Source organism: Gymnoscopelus microlampas (genome assembly GCF_963454915.1).
Source record: "Gymnoscopelus microlampas genome assembly, chromosome: 5".
Classification (NCBI taxonomy): domain Eukaryota; kingdom Metazoa; phylum Chordata; class Actinopteri; order Myctophiformes; family Myctophidae; genus Gymnoscopelus; species Gymnoscopelus microlampas.
This window is the reverse complement of record NC_139942.1, coordinates 914,208-926,894: the sequence shown is the minus strand read 5'-3', so window position 1 is coordinate 926,894 and position 12,687 is coordinate 914,208. Positions and strand designations below refer to the sequence as shown.

At 43.3% G+C, this 12,687-nt stretch overlaps 1 protein-coding gene across 1 annotated transcript; it reads left to right on the top strand.

The window, feature by feature from the left end:
- Positions 1–227: 227 nt before the first annotated feature.
- On the top strand, positions 228–1,715 carry LOC311046000 (serine/threonine-protein kinase RIO1-like; the record flags this gene model as incomplete). The annotated part of the gene is made up of 1 exon (XM_084058070.1): positions 228–1,715. One exon carries the CDS (start codon positions 228–230, stop codon positions 1,713–1,715), a length of 1,488 nt encoding a protein of 495 aa, XP_083914196.1.
- Positions 1,716–12,687: the final 10,972 nt, after the last annotated feature.

Below are 12,687 nucleotides of genomic sequence, written 5' to 3'. Positions count from 1 at the left end.
CCTTTTCTCCTCTGCTCTCTTTTCCTTTCTATATTGTACGCCCATATATGGAGATCTCTATGTCTGTCTGCGTCCCTTTAATGCCCACATATGGAGATCCCCGATGTCATCACTATGATGTCATAGTACTGATATAGTATTGACCTGACCTTGTTCTGAGCACACATTGAGTTTGTCAGTCTTCTGTTCTGTTTAGTTTGTCATCATTTGGCGGTTTCGATCCCGTCATGATGCCCATGGCTGCTGCCATGCCAGGACGGGTTGATGGCGAAGATGAATCAGAATGTTCGGATGTTGAAGATGATGTTGTAGATGATTACAATGAGGATGTGGAGAACTGGGGTCGGATTGGGGGTTGTGGGGTTGAACATCACCACAGAGCTGGTCCGAAAGACAAATCGGACCGGGCCACAGTGGAGCACGTTCTAGATCCACGGACTTGCACGATTTTGTTCAAGATGTTAAGCTCGATGGACATTAAGATCAACGGCTCTATCGGCACTGGGAAGGAGTCTAACGTGTACCACGCTAGTACCGCCAGCGGAGAGAGCCGAGCCATCAAGATTTACAAGACGTCCATCTTGCAGTTTAAGGACAGAGAGAGATATATCAGCGAAGAATTCAGGTTCCGTCGCGGTTACTACAGACAAAACCCCAGGAAGATGGTGAGGACCTGGGCCGAGAAAGAAATTAGAAACCTTACCAGGCTCCAGACTGTGGGGATTCTGTCTCCCAAACCTCTTATGTTGAAGAGTCACATTCTGCTAATGAGCTTCATCGGCAAGAACGGCACTCCGGCTCCTCTCCTGAAGGACGCAGCTCTATCCGAATCCAAAGCCAGAGAACTTTATCTGCAAGTGATCCACACCATGAGGAGGATGTACCAAGATGCACAACTGGTCCACGCTGACCTCAGCGAGTTCAATATCATGTATCATGACGGAGACGCCTACATCATTGATGTGTCCCAGTCAGTGGAACACGATCATCCTCATGCTCTGGAATTCCTCCGGAGAGACTGCAGCAAAGTCAACGATTTCTTCTCGAAGAACAGAGTGGCAACCATGACGGTCAGGGAGCTGTGTGTGTTTGTTGTCGACCCTTCGATCAACCCCGACAACATCGACCGATACCTGGACAAGGCGATGTCCATTGCTGAGAGAACCACAGAGGAATGGACCAATCAGGACAGGGTGGACGAGGAGGTGTTTAAGAAAGTCTACATTCCCAGGACGTTGAAGGAGGTGGCTCATTATGAGAGAGACTTTGAGTTCATGAACCTGAGAACGCAAGAGGAAGACGCTTCTATGAACGCCCGGGCTGATAATCTTCTGTACCCCATAGTGACGGGAATGAAGAGTGACCTTTCAGGAGTACAGACGGTCCCTGCCCTCCTGGAGGAGAGCGGAGGTGAGGATGACGGGGGTTCCAGTGAAGATGAGGACGAGGAACTGAGAGCTGAGAGGCAGATAGAAGGGGGAGAGACTCTCCTGGACAGAGACGAAAGAATGAGAGCTGAGAAGAAGCAGAGAGGAGGAGGAGGAGGAGGAGGAGGAGGAGGAGGAGGAGAGACTCAACTGGACAGAAAGAAAAGAAAGATGATCACAAAAGCGTCACAGAGAGAAAAAAGAAGACACAAAATTCCAAAACACAAGAAAAGAAAAGGTAAGAAGAAAGCACGTAAAGCGAGAAGAAAGAAGAAGAACGTGAAGTGAACTTCTGTGATGTAAATACAAGATATTCAAGGTATTACACCAGCGTTCTCAATGTGACCTACACTGAGATTCTGTGCATTCTTCCCGGAACTCTGTATCGTCAGTGTTGGGCAGAATGTGTCTCCATATTTAAACTGCTTTATACTTCTTTATTATACTACAGGGTCACACAAAAAGTAGCAGATCTACAAGCTCAATAGCGAGCTTGTAGATTATAACCAATGAGAATTCTTCCTGTGTCCCCTAGGGTAGGTACCCCCACAAAAATGCAATAATCCTGGTCTCTATACTGCCTCCCCCTGGTCAGCCGGGGCACCTGATGGAGGGGAAAGGAACTGTTCCTTCCACGCGCTACGTCCTACCGGGGAAACTCCCTCCTGTCAGGTGATAAGAAGCGGCTTGCTAGCTCCTTGTGCATTGAAGGAGGCATGAGCTCAGATCCGGGCTCTTCCCAGGCTGGCAGAGGGACAGTAGCGCCCAGGATTACATAGGCAATTGGAACTTTGTGAAAAAAATACATGGGATAAAAATTAAAAAAATTAAAACATTCCTGATGGGTTACAAAATCGTGGGATAAAAATGTGAATCTTGAAGATTCACAGTTTTGAATGTCGTTTCCACCCGCCAGCAACAACATGGAAGATCTATTGTCGCGTGGTGGTTCTGGAAAACCGCCCTAACCTACTTCCCACTCGGCACATCTCTCTGTCAGGGTTGGGAACCCTCAAAGATCAAAAAGGGTGGAAGCTCAGGTGCAGAGAAAAGAACTAAAACTAAAACAGGTTTATCGCATCTAAATAAGGGCACCATCAAAAACCTTATGTCGAACATTAGGGAGTGAACCATAAAATACAAAAGTTGTACCTCTGTTGCCCCATCAAAGACTGAGCAACAACTGACAAAATAACAGGGTTTAAAGCATTGACACTGAAACAATACTCAGGTATGGTGGATAATAAGGAGGTGGGGAAAACAAAACGCATCAATGCAAAAAACAACCACAAACCCAAACCGCGACAACGTTGGATGCTCGGATAAGCACAGCGATAGGTCGGAATATTCTTGAGGCCTATGCGGGAGACACGCGGACACACACACACACACACACACACACACACACACACACACACACACACACACACACACACACACATTTGCATGCAGACAGACAGATAGAGTTTCCATATTGTTAGCCTCATAGCATAATCTTACTATATATATATATATATATATATATATATTATTTACTATATAATTGACAAAAGCTCCGAAAGTTTGTCGGGATTCGCAAGCACAGGATCACTCCACATGCCTCCAAGACCCGCCACAGACTGTTGATCAGAGCTCTGGCTATGTTTTAGGCATCTTACCTCACCTCGATCAGTGATAAGACTCTCGGCTTGATTGATTTTCCGATTTGCCTATCAGACCCTCAGCCTGATCTGGCAGGTTGCCATAGCAACCAGATACAGGAAGTCTGACCTCTTTATCACATGAGGGCTATTAGGGCTGCAAAGCAAAGCGGGGAGGGAGAAGAGGAGAGGAGAGGAGCCGAGAGGAGAGGAGAGGCCAGAGGGGCCAGACTTCGCATGACGTGTGTGCAGAGTGACCCACCTCGATCACCGGGCCTAGATGTCATGATTATTGACATAAGTCATACTTCGAGGTTTTCAGAAAAGAAAGGATAAATCATCAAGTCATCTCTTTTACTTAGGCAATTATAAAACCAACTGTCATGTATCTGCCTTTATTTATATCTGCCTAACTTTCAATCTTTTTCCATTGTTCACAGTAATAATTGAGAAATGCATCCAAATGCACCCGCTTGCTTTTTTTTGCTTTGTAAACTCCTGCTTTTTGATGATTACATACTGTGCTTTATGAAGCAACATTTCAACGTTTTTATTCCAAGTTTGTGGGATGTTAAGCAGTCTAAACTAGATCCCCAAACACTATATTTTGATGGGTCACAAGTAAATATCATTTTTTTCTCGTTTCCAACCTTTGTTTAAAAGAATGCCATGAATAACTAAAAAATGAATCAAATAAATGCAATTTTTTAAAGAAGTAGTAAAACTAGCAGAACTACAAGCTTCACAATGCCTCGTGACACATTATGAGCTTGTAGATCTGCAATTTTCACTGGTTTTGTTTGGGAACCACTGGTCAAAGCAATTTATTAATGGACCTACATTTCACAGAACTGATTGATTGACGGTTGTTTGATGTTTTTATTGACATAAATACATATATAAATATATGTTCATGAACATATTTCTGTACCATAGATTACAACCAGCTTATAACCCTAACCCCTCTGGTAAGCGGGGAACGTAGAACCCGGGGAACATAGCGATGACCCAGATATGAACCCACGTCCTTCTGTTTACAAAGCAAAGATATCCTGGGTTCGATTCCCTCTGGGGACACTGTGGGCGCTGGGGGCGTGTCCTCTCCTCCCCGCCATCAGTGCCCATACCCTAGGTGGGGTTGGCAAAAGGGCCTTTCTGTGTGTAGTTTGCATGTTCTCCCTGTGTCCCCTAGGGTAGGAACCCTCACAAAAACGTGCAGTAATCCTGGTCTCTATACTGCCTCCCCCATGTCAGCCGGGGTACCCGATGGAGGGGAAAGGAAGGTGTTCCGCACTACGTCCCACCAGGAACCCCCCCCTGTCAGGTGATAAGAACCGGCCTGTTAACTCCTCATGTATTGAAGCAAGCATGGGGTCAGTTCGGGGCTCTCCCAGGATGGCGGAGGGAGAGTAACGCCCAGGATTACTTAGGCAATTGGCACTGGGTGAAAAAATAGGGTTACAAAATTGAAGGAAAAAAATGTAAGAATTACAAAGCACAGATATTAAAGATTGAGCTATACACCATAGCTTTACAGTGAGGGGACTGAAGCTGCCTTTGTGTTTATGTTATAACATAATAAACTAGAAAAAGTGCTCCTCGGAGCACAACTCTCCGCCAGAAGACTTGTGTTGGTTCTAAGGTCGCGAAGGTCGCTATCCCTCTTGTATATGTAAGTGTCCTATCCATCCTGTCTGGGTAAGTGTCCTCTTCCGTTCATTCTGTGTAAGTGTCCTATCCCTCCTGTCCTATCCGTCCTGTCTATGTAAGTGTCATATCCCTCCTGTCTATATAAGTGTCCTATCTGTCCTATCTGTCCAATAAGACAGATAGGAACAATTGGACCGCGACTACTTGACTACTTCCGGTTCGAAGGTCTGGGAGTGAGCTAGTGGCCGGATTTTCGGTATTGGAATCTGGCTTATCACAGTGACACATGTATTTATAGGTCGCTATCCCTCTTGTATATGTAAGTGTCCTATCCAACCTGTCTGGGTAAGTGTCCTCTTCCGTTCTGTCTGTGTGAGTGTCCTATCCCTCCTGTCTGTATAAGTGTCCTATGTCATATCCCTCCTGTCTATATAAATGTCCTATCTGTCCTATCTGCCAATTATGTATCAGCCATGCAGCCATTTCATGGTTCCCGTCTTACCTCACTCTGACAGTGGTGGAGACACTGTCAGAGTGATGCCATGTATATACAGGCCCGGTGGCGTCACTAGCCAATCAGATCACAGTATTTCACGTGTCACGTGAGGCTTGACCAATCGGTGTGTCATGTTTAGAAAGTGAAAACGCAGTGATAACAATACTCTCCTGGCGGAGAGTAATAATATTAAAGCGTAACGTTATAACGTCACGTTATTACACAACACACACACTTTTGTCTGCCCTGACTAAGACAATTTGTCACAGACTATAAGATAGACTGTTAGTTAAGATATTAAGACAGTTGATATTGCAGGGTCACTATTCGCAAGAATACAGCATGACTTCATGCAAAATCACGTACTACATGCATATACTAATTAGTACTTTTTAAACATAGTTATGAGTTTAATTTCCAAATCACATGGTATCGAAACACACAGGGAATGAAGTTGACAACAGAGTGAGTGTGGGTCTGCTTAAAGAGCCCACTAGACCATTAGATCTGTGGACGTATGTGATTGGATGGTGTACGAGCATGGAAAAGGTTCTGTCGCAATGGTCCATTTATCTGGTTGTGTTGAGATTGTCAGGTTGTCTGATAGCTCTGCCTCAGTATCTATGACAGTGATCTATGACTTGTCATAGATATCTATGACTTGTCATAGATACTGTCATAGATACACCCCACCCCCCCACCCCCCAGTATGAGACCTAGTGTTTTTTCCTTCTCCCAGATCACAAACTGTACAACTAATGCACGTTTGAGTCCTCGGGTATGTTAGTAGAGCTGTGACGAATGACCGGCAAACGTATTATTGATGATCATCGGTCATAGCCTGTGATGTCCACGATACATTTGCCGGAGTTGTTGGTGGATTGAGTCAAAGGGGTTCAGAGGTGAAATAACCATGGAATCATCAGAACCGAAGGTTATATCTATCCAGAAGGGGGATTAGCAAAACCACATTAGCTTCTAGCCAAGCAATATTAGCTACTAATGTTGCTAACCAGTAAATCAGACCACAGAATATCATCAAAACATTGCAAATAAAACATCATTTTCTGGACGATGTATATACAACCATCATCAAATAACATGCACTTCTGCGTCAGCTGACATCTGTCTGTATACAACGCCACAGCACAACATCATCAAAACAAGCACTTTACAGGGGTTTTCCTCCTGAATGAGTCCTCATGTGTTCTTTTAAATGACCCATTTGAGCAAAACCTTTGCTACAAACTGAACAAACAAAGGGTTTTTCCCCTGTATGAGTCCTGATGTGTTTTTTCAGATCACCTCTTCGACCAAAGCCTTTGCCACAAACTGTACAAGAAAAAGGCTTTTCCCCTGTATGGTTCCTCATGTGTTCTCTTAGATGCCCTATTTGACCGCAGGCTTTGCCACAAACTGTACACGTAAAGGGCTTTTCGCCTGTATGAATCCTCATGTGCGTTTTTAGATCACCCTTTTGAGCACAGCCTTTGCCACAAACATTACAAGTAAAGGGCTTTTCCCCTGTATGAGTCCTCATGTGTCGTTTTAGATCACCCCTTCGACCACAGCCTTTGCCACAAACTGTACAGGTAAAGGGTTTTTCTCCTGTATGAGTCCTCGTATGTTGTTTAAGATGATCTATTTGACAAAAGCCTTTGCCACAAACTGTACAAGTATATGGCTTTTCGCCCATGTGAGTCCTCATGTGTGTCTTAAGATTTCCATTACGGTTGAAACTTTTACTACAAACTGTACACACAAAATATTTCTTCGCTGTGTGACTCCCGGAGTCTGTTGGTTCCAGGTTCTGGGGCAACTTGTTGTTCAAAGACAATCTTTGTCCTTCCACATTTTGTGTTGGGAGTGATTTCAGTGTATTTAAAGCTGACTGGTCTTCCCTGGTCTCCTCCCACTCGTCACTGTCTTCAGTGTCAGATTCAGAACAGTGCGAAGAGACGAGCTGGTCATCACTTGTTGATTGTGACGCTACCCAGTTCTTTACATAAGCTTGTGTTTTCATGTGTTCAGTTGAGGTGCTGGCTACAGGCTCTGTGTATCTGTTTTCACCATCATCATCATCTTCACTTTTCACTGCTAGTAATGTCATTGTTGACCCATCAGCCTCCTCTGGCCTTTGAAGTAGCTCCTCCTGTTCCTCTTTAATCTGTGGTTCCTCCTGGACCGGACGGCGGCTCCTCTCCTGCTGTTCAGGGGAAACTTCCTCTTTCCATACAGGGGGTGCAGGAAGCTGCAGGAAGTCTAAGCGAGAGAGAGAGAGAGAGGGTACATCCACACATGAGCGTATGCTGACGGCAAACGCTACGCTAGCCCCGTACACACCCATGTTAAGTTAGAAACCGGAAGTTCCGGTCCGGTTTTTCCTATAACATGGGAGTGGACGGGACTTCCGACTTCCGGGCGTCAAGTTGTCGCTCATGTGTGGATGCACCCAGAGAGAGAGAGGTTTACATGTTGGAGTTTGACATTTTTTCCATGCAGTGTTTCCTCTATTGCAGGGGTCTTCAACGTTTTCAGGCCAAGGACCCCCTAGCTGAGAGAGAGAGATGAAGCAGGGACCCCCTCTATATTGTATGAAATTGTGTTTCAGATACACTTTTGCTGCTCTTTTTCCGCCCTACACCTATAACTCTTTGCCAAAAATAGCCGATCTACAACTGCGAGGCGTTGTGAGCTTGTAGATCTGCTATTGTTGGCTAAAGTTCTCCTCAGAAAAGGGATACTAGGGTTCAAGTGGTTAATGTAAAAACAAAAAAAATCATATCAAACAAAGATTTGGCGGACCCCCTGTAGTAACTCTGAGGACCCCCTAGGGGTCCCGGACCCCCTGTTGAAGACCCCTGCTCTATTGTATAGCTGGGGTAGTTGGAAGAACGTCTGCTGTAAATAAATGTAGATTTTCTAAACCATCATTCGACCCTCATTTATCAAAGACATTTGTTAGACAAGTGCACTTTGTGTTGGAAATTGAACATTTTCTCTGAACATTTTCTCAGTTGTGTACTGTAATGTTGTAATCATTGTGTACAATACATGAATCAGAACTTTTTTACTCAACTTCCTTGAGCTTTCTAGTTTACGCTTAAACTAGAAATCTACACGCCACAGAGCAAGTTTAAAGTTTAACTACTGTTAAACATTGTTGAACATCATGCCATCTCAGCATGGGATTATATTAGAACAAAATGCATTTTAATACACATACGCATCCCTGTCACAGACAAATGTGGATATGTTAGATACAATCAGAGACTGAATAAGTTAAATGAATTAAGAAGTAATTCTAACATGGTTTTATCATTTCTATAAAAAATATAATCAACTTTTCAATCAACCGTAGTGGATGGTTAGCGCAAACATAACCATATAGTTGTGAAAAAACAAACAAGAAACATGATGGTGGATATATAGACCCACCTTCGTTTACACAGTTCAACAGATTATTAATCAATATTTTCTCAGATAGTCCAGTTTTCATCACCGACTTTGTTGATTTCATTGATGTAGTTACCACGTTTTGATAAGCGTTCCTAGTTTAATTATTCATATTTAACATTTGTTTAATGTTATTGTAATATGGTAAAGCTCAGTCAAGGACATGCAATAAGGAACTATTAAAACAACAGATACAAAATGTCCAAACATCATTATTATTTTATTGTTTTATTGAAACAATAAAATAATATTGTTTGGGGGGGGGGGGGGGGGGGTTATTTGGCAATTGATAATGTCAAAATATGTCAACATAAGACATATTTTGTTTAATGAATAGCTAGAATAGTAGCAACAGAGACTGGAGTGAACATTTTAAAAAGAAACAGTTTTGTGTTATTTTACAACTGATATAATCCAAATGTAATATTGAATATTTCAAGATAACACATTAGTTAATTCAAAATTATAATTATTAGATACAATAACAATGTGCAACTCGAATGATAAACACAGACTGGAGTTAAAACAAAAACCTGAAGCAAAAAGTACAGAATGTTTCAATGTAATAAAAAAAATCAGAAAACTGCATGTCTGCATGTAATGCCAGAACATTAACATGCAATCCACAAGACAATCATTTTCTAAACCTTACACATGCTTTGTGCAAATATCCTTTTGGATCTCATGGTGGTGGGTGGTTACAGGCTGAGGAGGTTGAGATGAGTGAGGGCGGCTTCACACTGGGTCCCTTTGAAGCGAAGCGTTCCCGAAACGTTCCCGAGCACGCTTGGTTGGCCAGCATTCACACTGGCCAAGACTCGAGACCATTTCATTTAACAGTAATGGTAAATAGGTGCCTCATGGGGGCGCTGTGGACTATGACGCTTTGGGAGACAGAATGTCATTCACAGAAGAAAAGTCATTCTAGAGTGAATAATAAAGTTTGACTGTGTTCCTGACGTTGTCTTGAGTTATAATAACAACAGATCAACAATACACAACCAAAGCAGTGTGTGCACTGGTCTTTGAAACCTCGAAATGCACTGTCGTCTGTTAATATGATATTGGCATCACGGACGCATCCTTTGTAATTTAGCAGTGACGTCACGGACTAATCCTTGGTGTATTTATCCTTATAAATACGTTCACCACACATGTGTTTTTTTGTTTATTATTTTTCACGGCTCACGCTACTCAAACACTAGCGGGATTATTATTTCTTGTCAACATTTAAGTATAACTATGAGAAGGTATAACCCAGCTAAAATAATGCGTCATTATAAAAATATATAAATTATATATGATTAGCCGTCCACTTCCTCATGTTGGTACAGATGGATTCACATTGCATCGTTCCGTACCCGAGCACGCATGATCCGGATCCAAAACTACCTCGGGAGGTGGCTTCGGGTACGCTACGGTGATCTGTTTCGGGGAACGATACGCAACGTTCACACTACCGCAACATCAGCCAAGTGGTCCAGGGTGCGCACCCGGGACCATAGTGTGAAACCGCCCTGACATTCCCAAACCTCGACAGCCTCCACAAGCTTTGCCCAAATGTCTTTTTGGATCTCATGGTGTCAGGAGGTTACAGGCTGAGCCGGTGGTGGAATGAGATGAATGACATCACACATGTACCAGATCATGTCCTCTCTGGCAGGCCAGAAGAATGTAACTCCCACACGGTGCATGCATCTCACTTGCACCTGAACCTCATCAATGGCAGTGATGATGCCTGGGTAGGATTTTCCCTTTTATGACGCACCACTGTTAAATTACTTCTGGACCCCATTTGATCACTTCTGTTGTCGATATGCTTGGTGTGTTGAAGTTGAATGCCTTTGTGTTGTAGGCTTTACACTGTAGAATCTTCTCTACAGTGCACATGCAGCTCACATCCTGGTACATCCTATGGTCAGGAGAGGTAGTGACAACCTGATATATTCTCATTGTTGATGGGACTTTGGGGGGAGGGTTCCTTCTGGCATGTCCTTCATTGCCCTATCAATGGACATTTCACTAGATAGAACCGTTGAATTGTGGTGCCTGTGTCCACCATGGCCTCAAACAGATCCCATTTTGGATGTTGAACCCGTTGCTCACCAGCCGATCTGCACTGCTCTTCCTAACACCTCCAACCTCATCTGGTGCCCCTTTCCTGTGGCTGGCCTTGAACAAATTCCGCGCCCCTGCTTGGAATCCCTTTTTGAGGAGGAGGGAGGTGAAGAAGTAGAAGTTCCCCCTTTGGCGTACAAGGTCCATCACTGAGGAAATAGACCACTGTGACAGCAGGGAAGTGGTTCTTGACATTCTTGATATTGTTCCCATATGGCTGGGGGTCCTTTCTGTCGTGATGGTGCTGAAGCACACTGGCTTAGCATCTGGTCCTACATATAACACTCCAGTGTGCAGCGTCGCCTGCTCATAGGATCCACCAAAGTCCATTTAACGCACCGTACCCAGCACCATCTCCATTGCCCTTTGCGAAGCCCCCCCCCCCCCCCCCCGTCCTTGCGTTGGGGCCCCGCGGTTTTGCGCTACGCCACTGCTTTTGTCGCTGGTCCCTAACCTCAAGTTATGTTCAGATGCCAGGGCTCCTCGCAGCTTTTTCACTTTGTTCTGCAGTTTCTTATTCTCTTTTTTGGAACACTTTTGTCCCTCTATATTTTGCCTGCTACCTACATCACACACATAAACATGTAACAGTCATTAAGCAAGTTACATTACTCTATTCAGTTACTGTGTAGTTCTATGGAAATATTACTTCACAATGTATGAAGTACAATTTACTGTGCTACAGGCACATTTAAAAATCACTCGACATTTAACTGAATAGTACAATGTAAAGTAACTGTGGTACCAAATCATGTCACACATAAAACAGTAATTGCATGTGATTTGCTAGGTAATCATGTAGATATTACCAGTAATTGCTGTAATGTGAAGTGGTACTGTGATGGTAGTCTTTTCTAATCACTTGCGCATTCTGGGGGGAACATTTGCCAAAAGAAAAATAGTAGCTCTACAACCTCAAAACTTGTTGCAATGCGACAACTTTTTTACTTGTAGATCGGCTATTTTTTGGCAAAGACATTCTGTGTAGAGGTACAGAGACAATTCTGGTCAGGGCTTAAGTGGCTAACCTTGAAGGTCCTGGCCCTGGCTCTGGCTGTGGATCTAAGGCCTTTCTCTTAAGCCTCGACCATTGTTGTTGCTCTCTCCAGAGTCTGCGCCTGTGACTTTGGTCTTGCTCATTCAACTCCTGAACCCTTTTCCTCTTTGGCAGCTTCTGCTTCCATCTCTCTCTTTCTTTTTGAAGATGTCGCTCTCTTCTCTCGGGGTCCGCATTCCGTCGTGCGCGACATTGTCTTTGTCTCTCAGCCGCACTGACTGGAGCCATCTTACTGTAATCTGTAGGAATTTAAAATAATGAGTTCAACCTCAAAAGTAGTGTAATGTCTCTTTATGGCAACCTTTTTTGCACAATGTCAAACAGTGTTTTGACAAATTGTATTTAGTTTTCCAAAACAAGGCACCTGTCCACCAGTTTGGAGTGTTGGAGAGCTTCTGCATGATCTAGCCAACAGATTAATTGATCCCAAGACACTGAGAGAAGTGCAAAACATAGAAGAGTTAGATGTAACCAACACTGAAGTTCAACGACCAGATAAACAGCTTTACATAGGGTGTCACGATACGCCTAATCTACGATTCGATTCAGCTTTTGATTTTAAGCTCACAATTCGATTCGATATTCGATTTTTATTACATTTAAATATTAAGGCTATTGTCTCTTGATTTGTAAAGAAAAACACTTGTTTCTCAATAAATACATTTTATTTTTTATAAGAATTATACATTACAAATGAGAGTCTAGAATAATACAATGTTTAACATATTAATAATATAAACGTTGGGTTTTATCAGCTGTCATGGACATTTTCAGATTCTTCTTTAAGAAGATTAGTTAACAAGTCTAAGTGGCTATGACTGACTTCCAAAGTTTGTGGGTCCT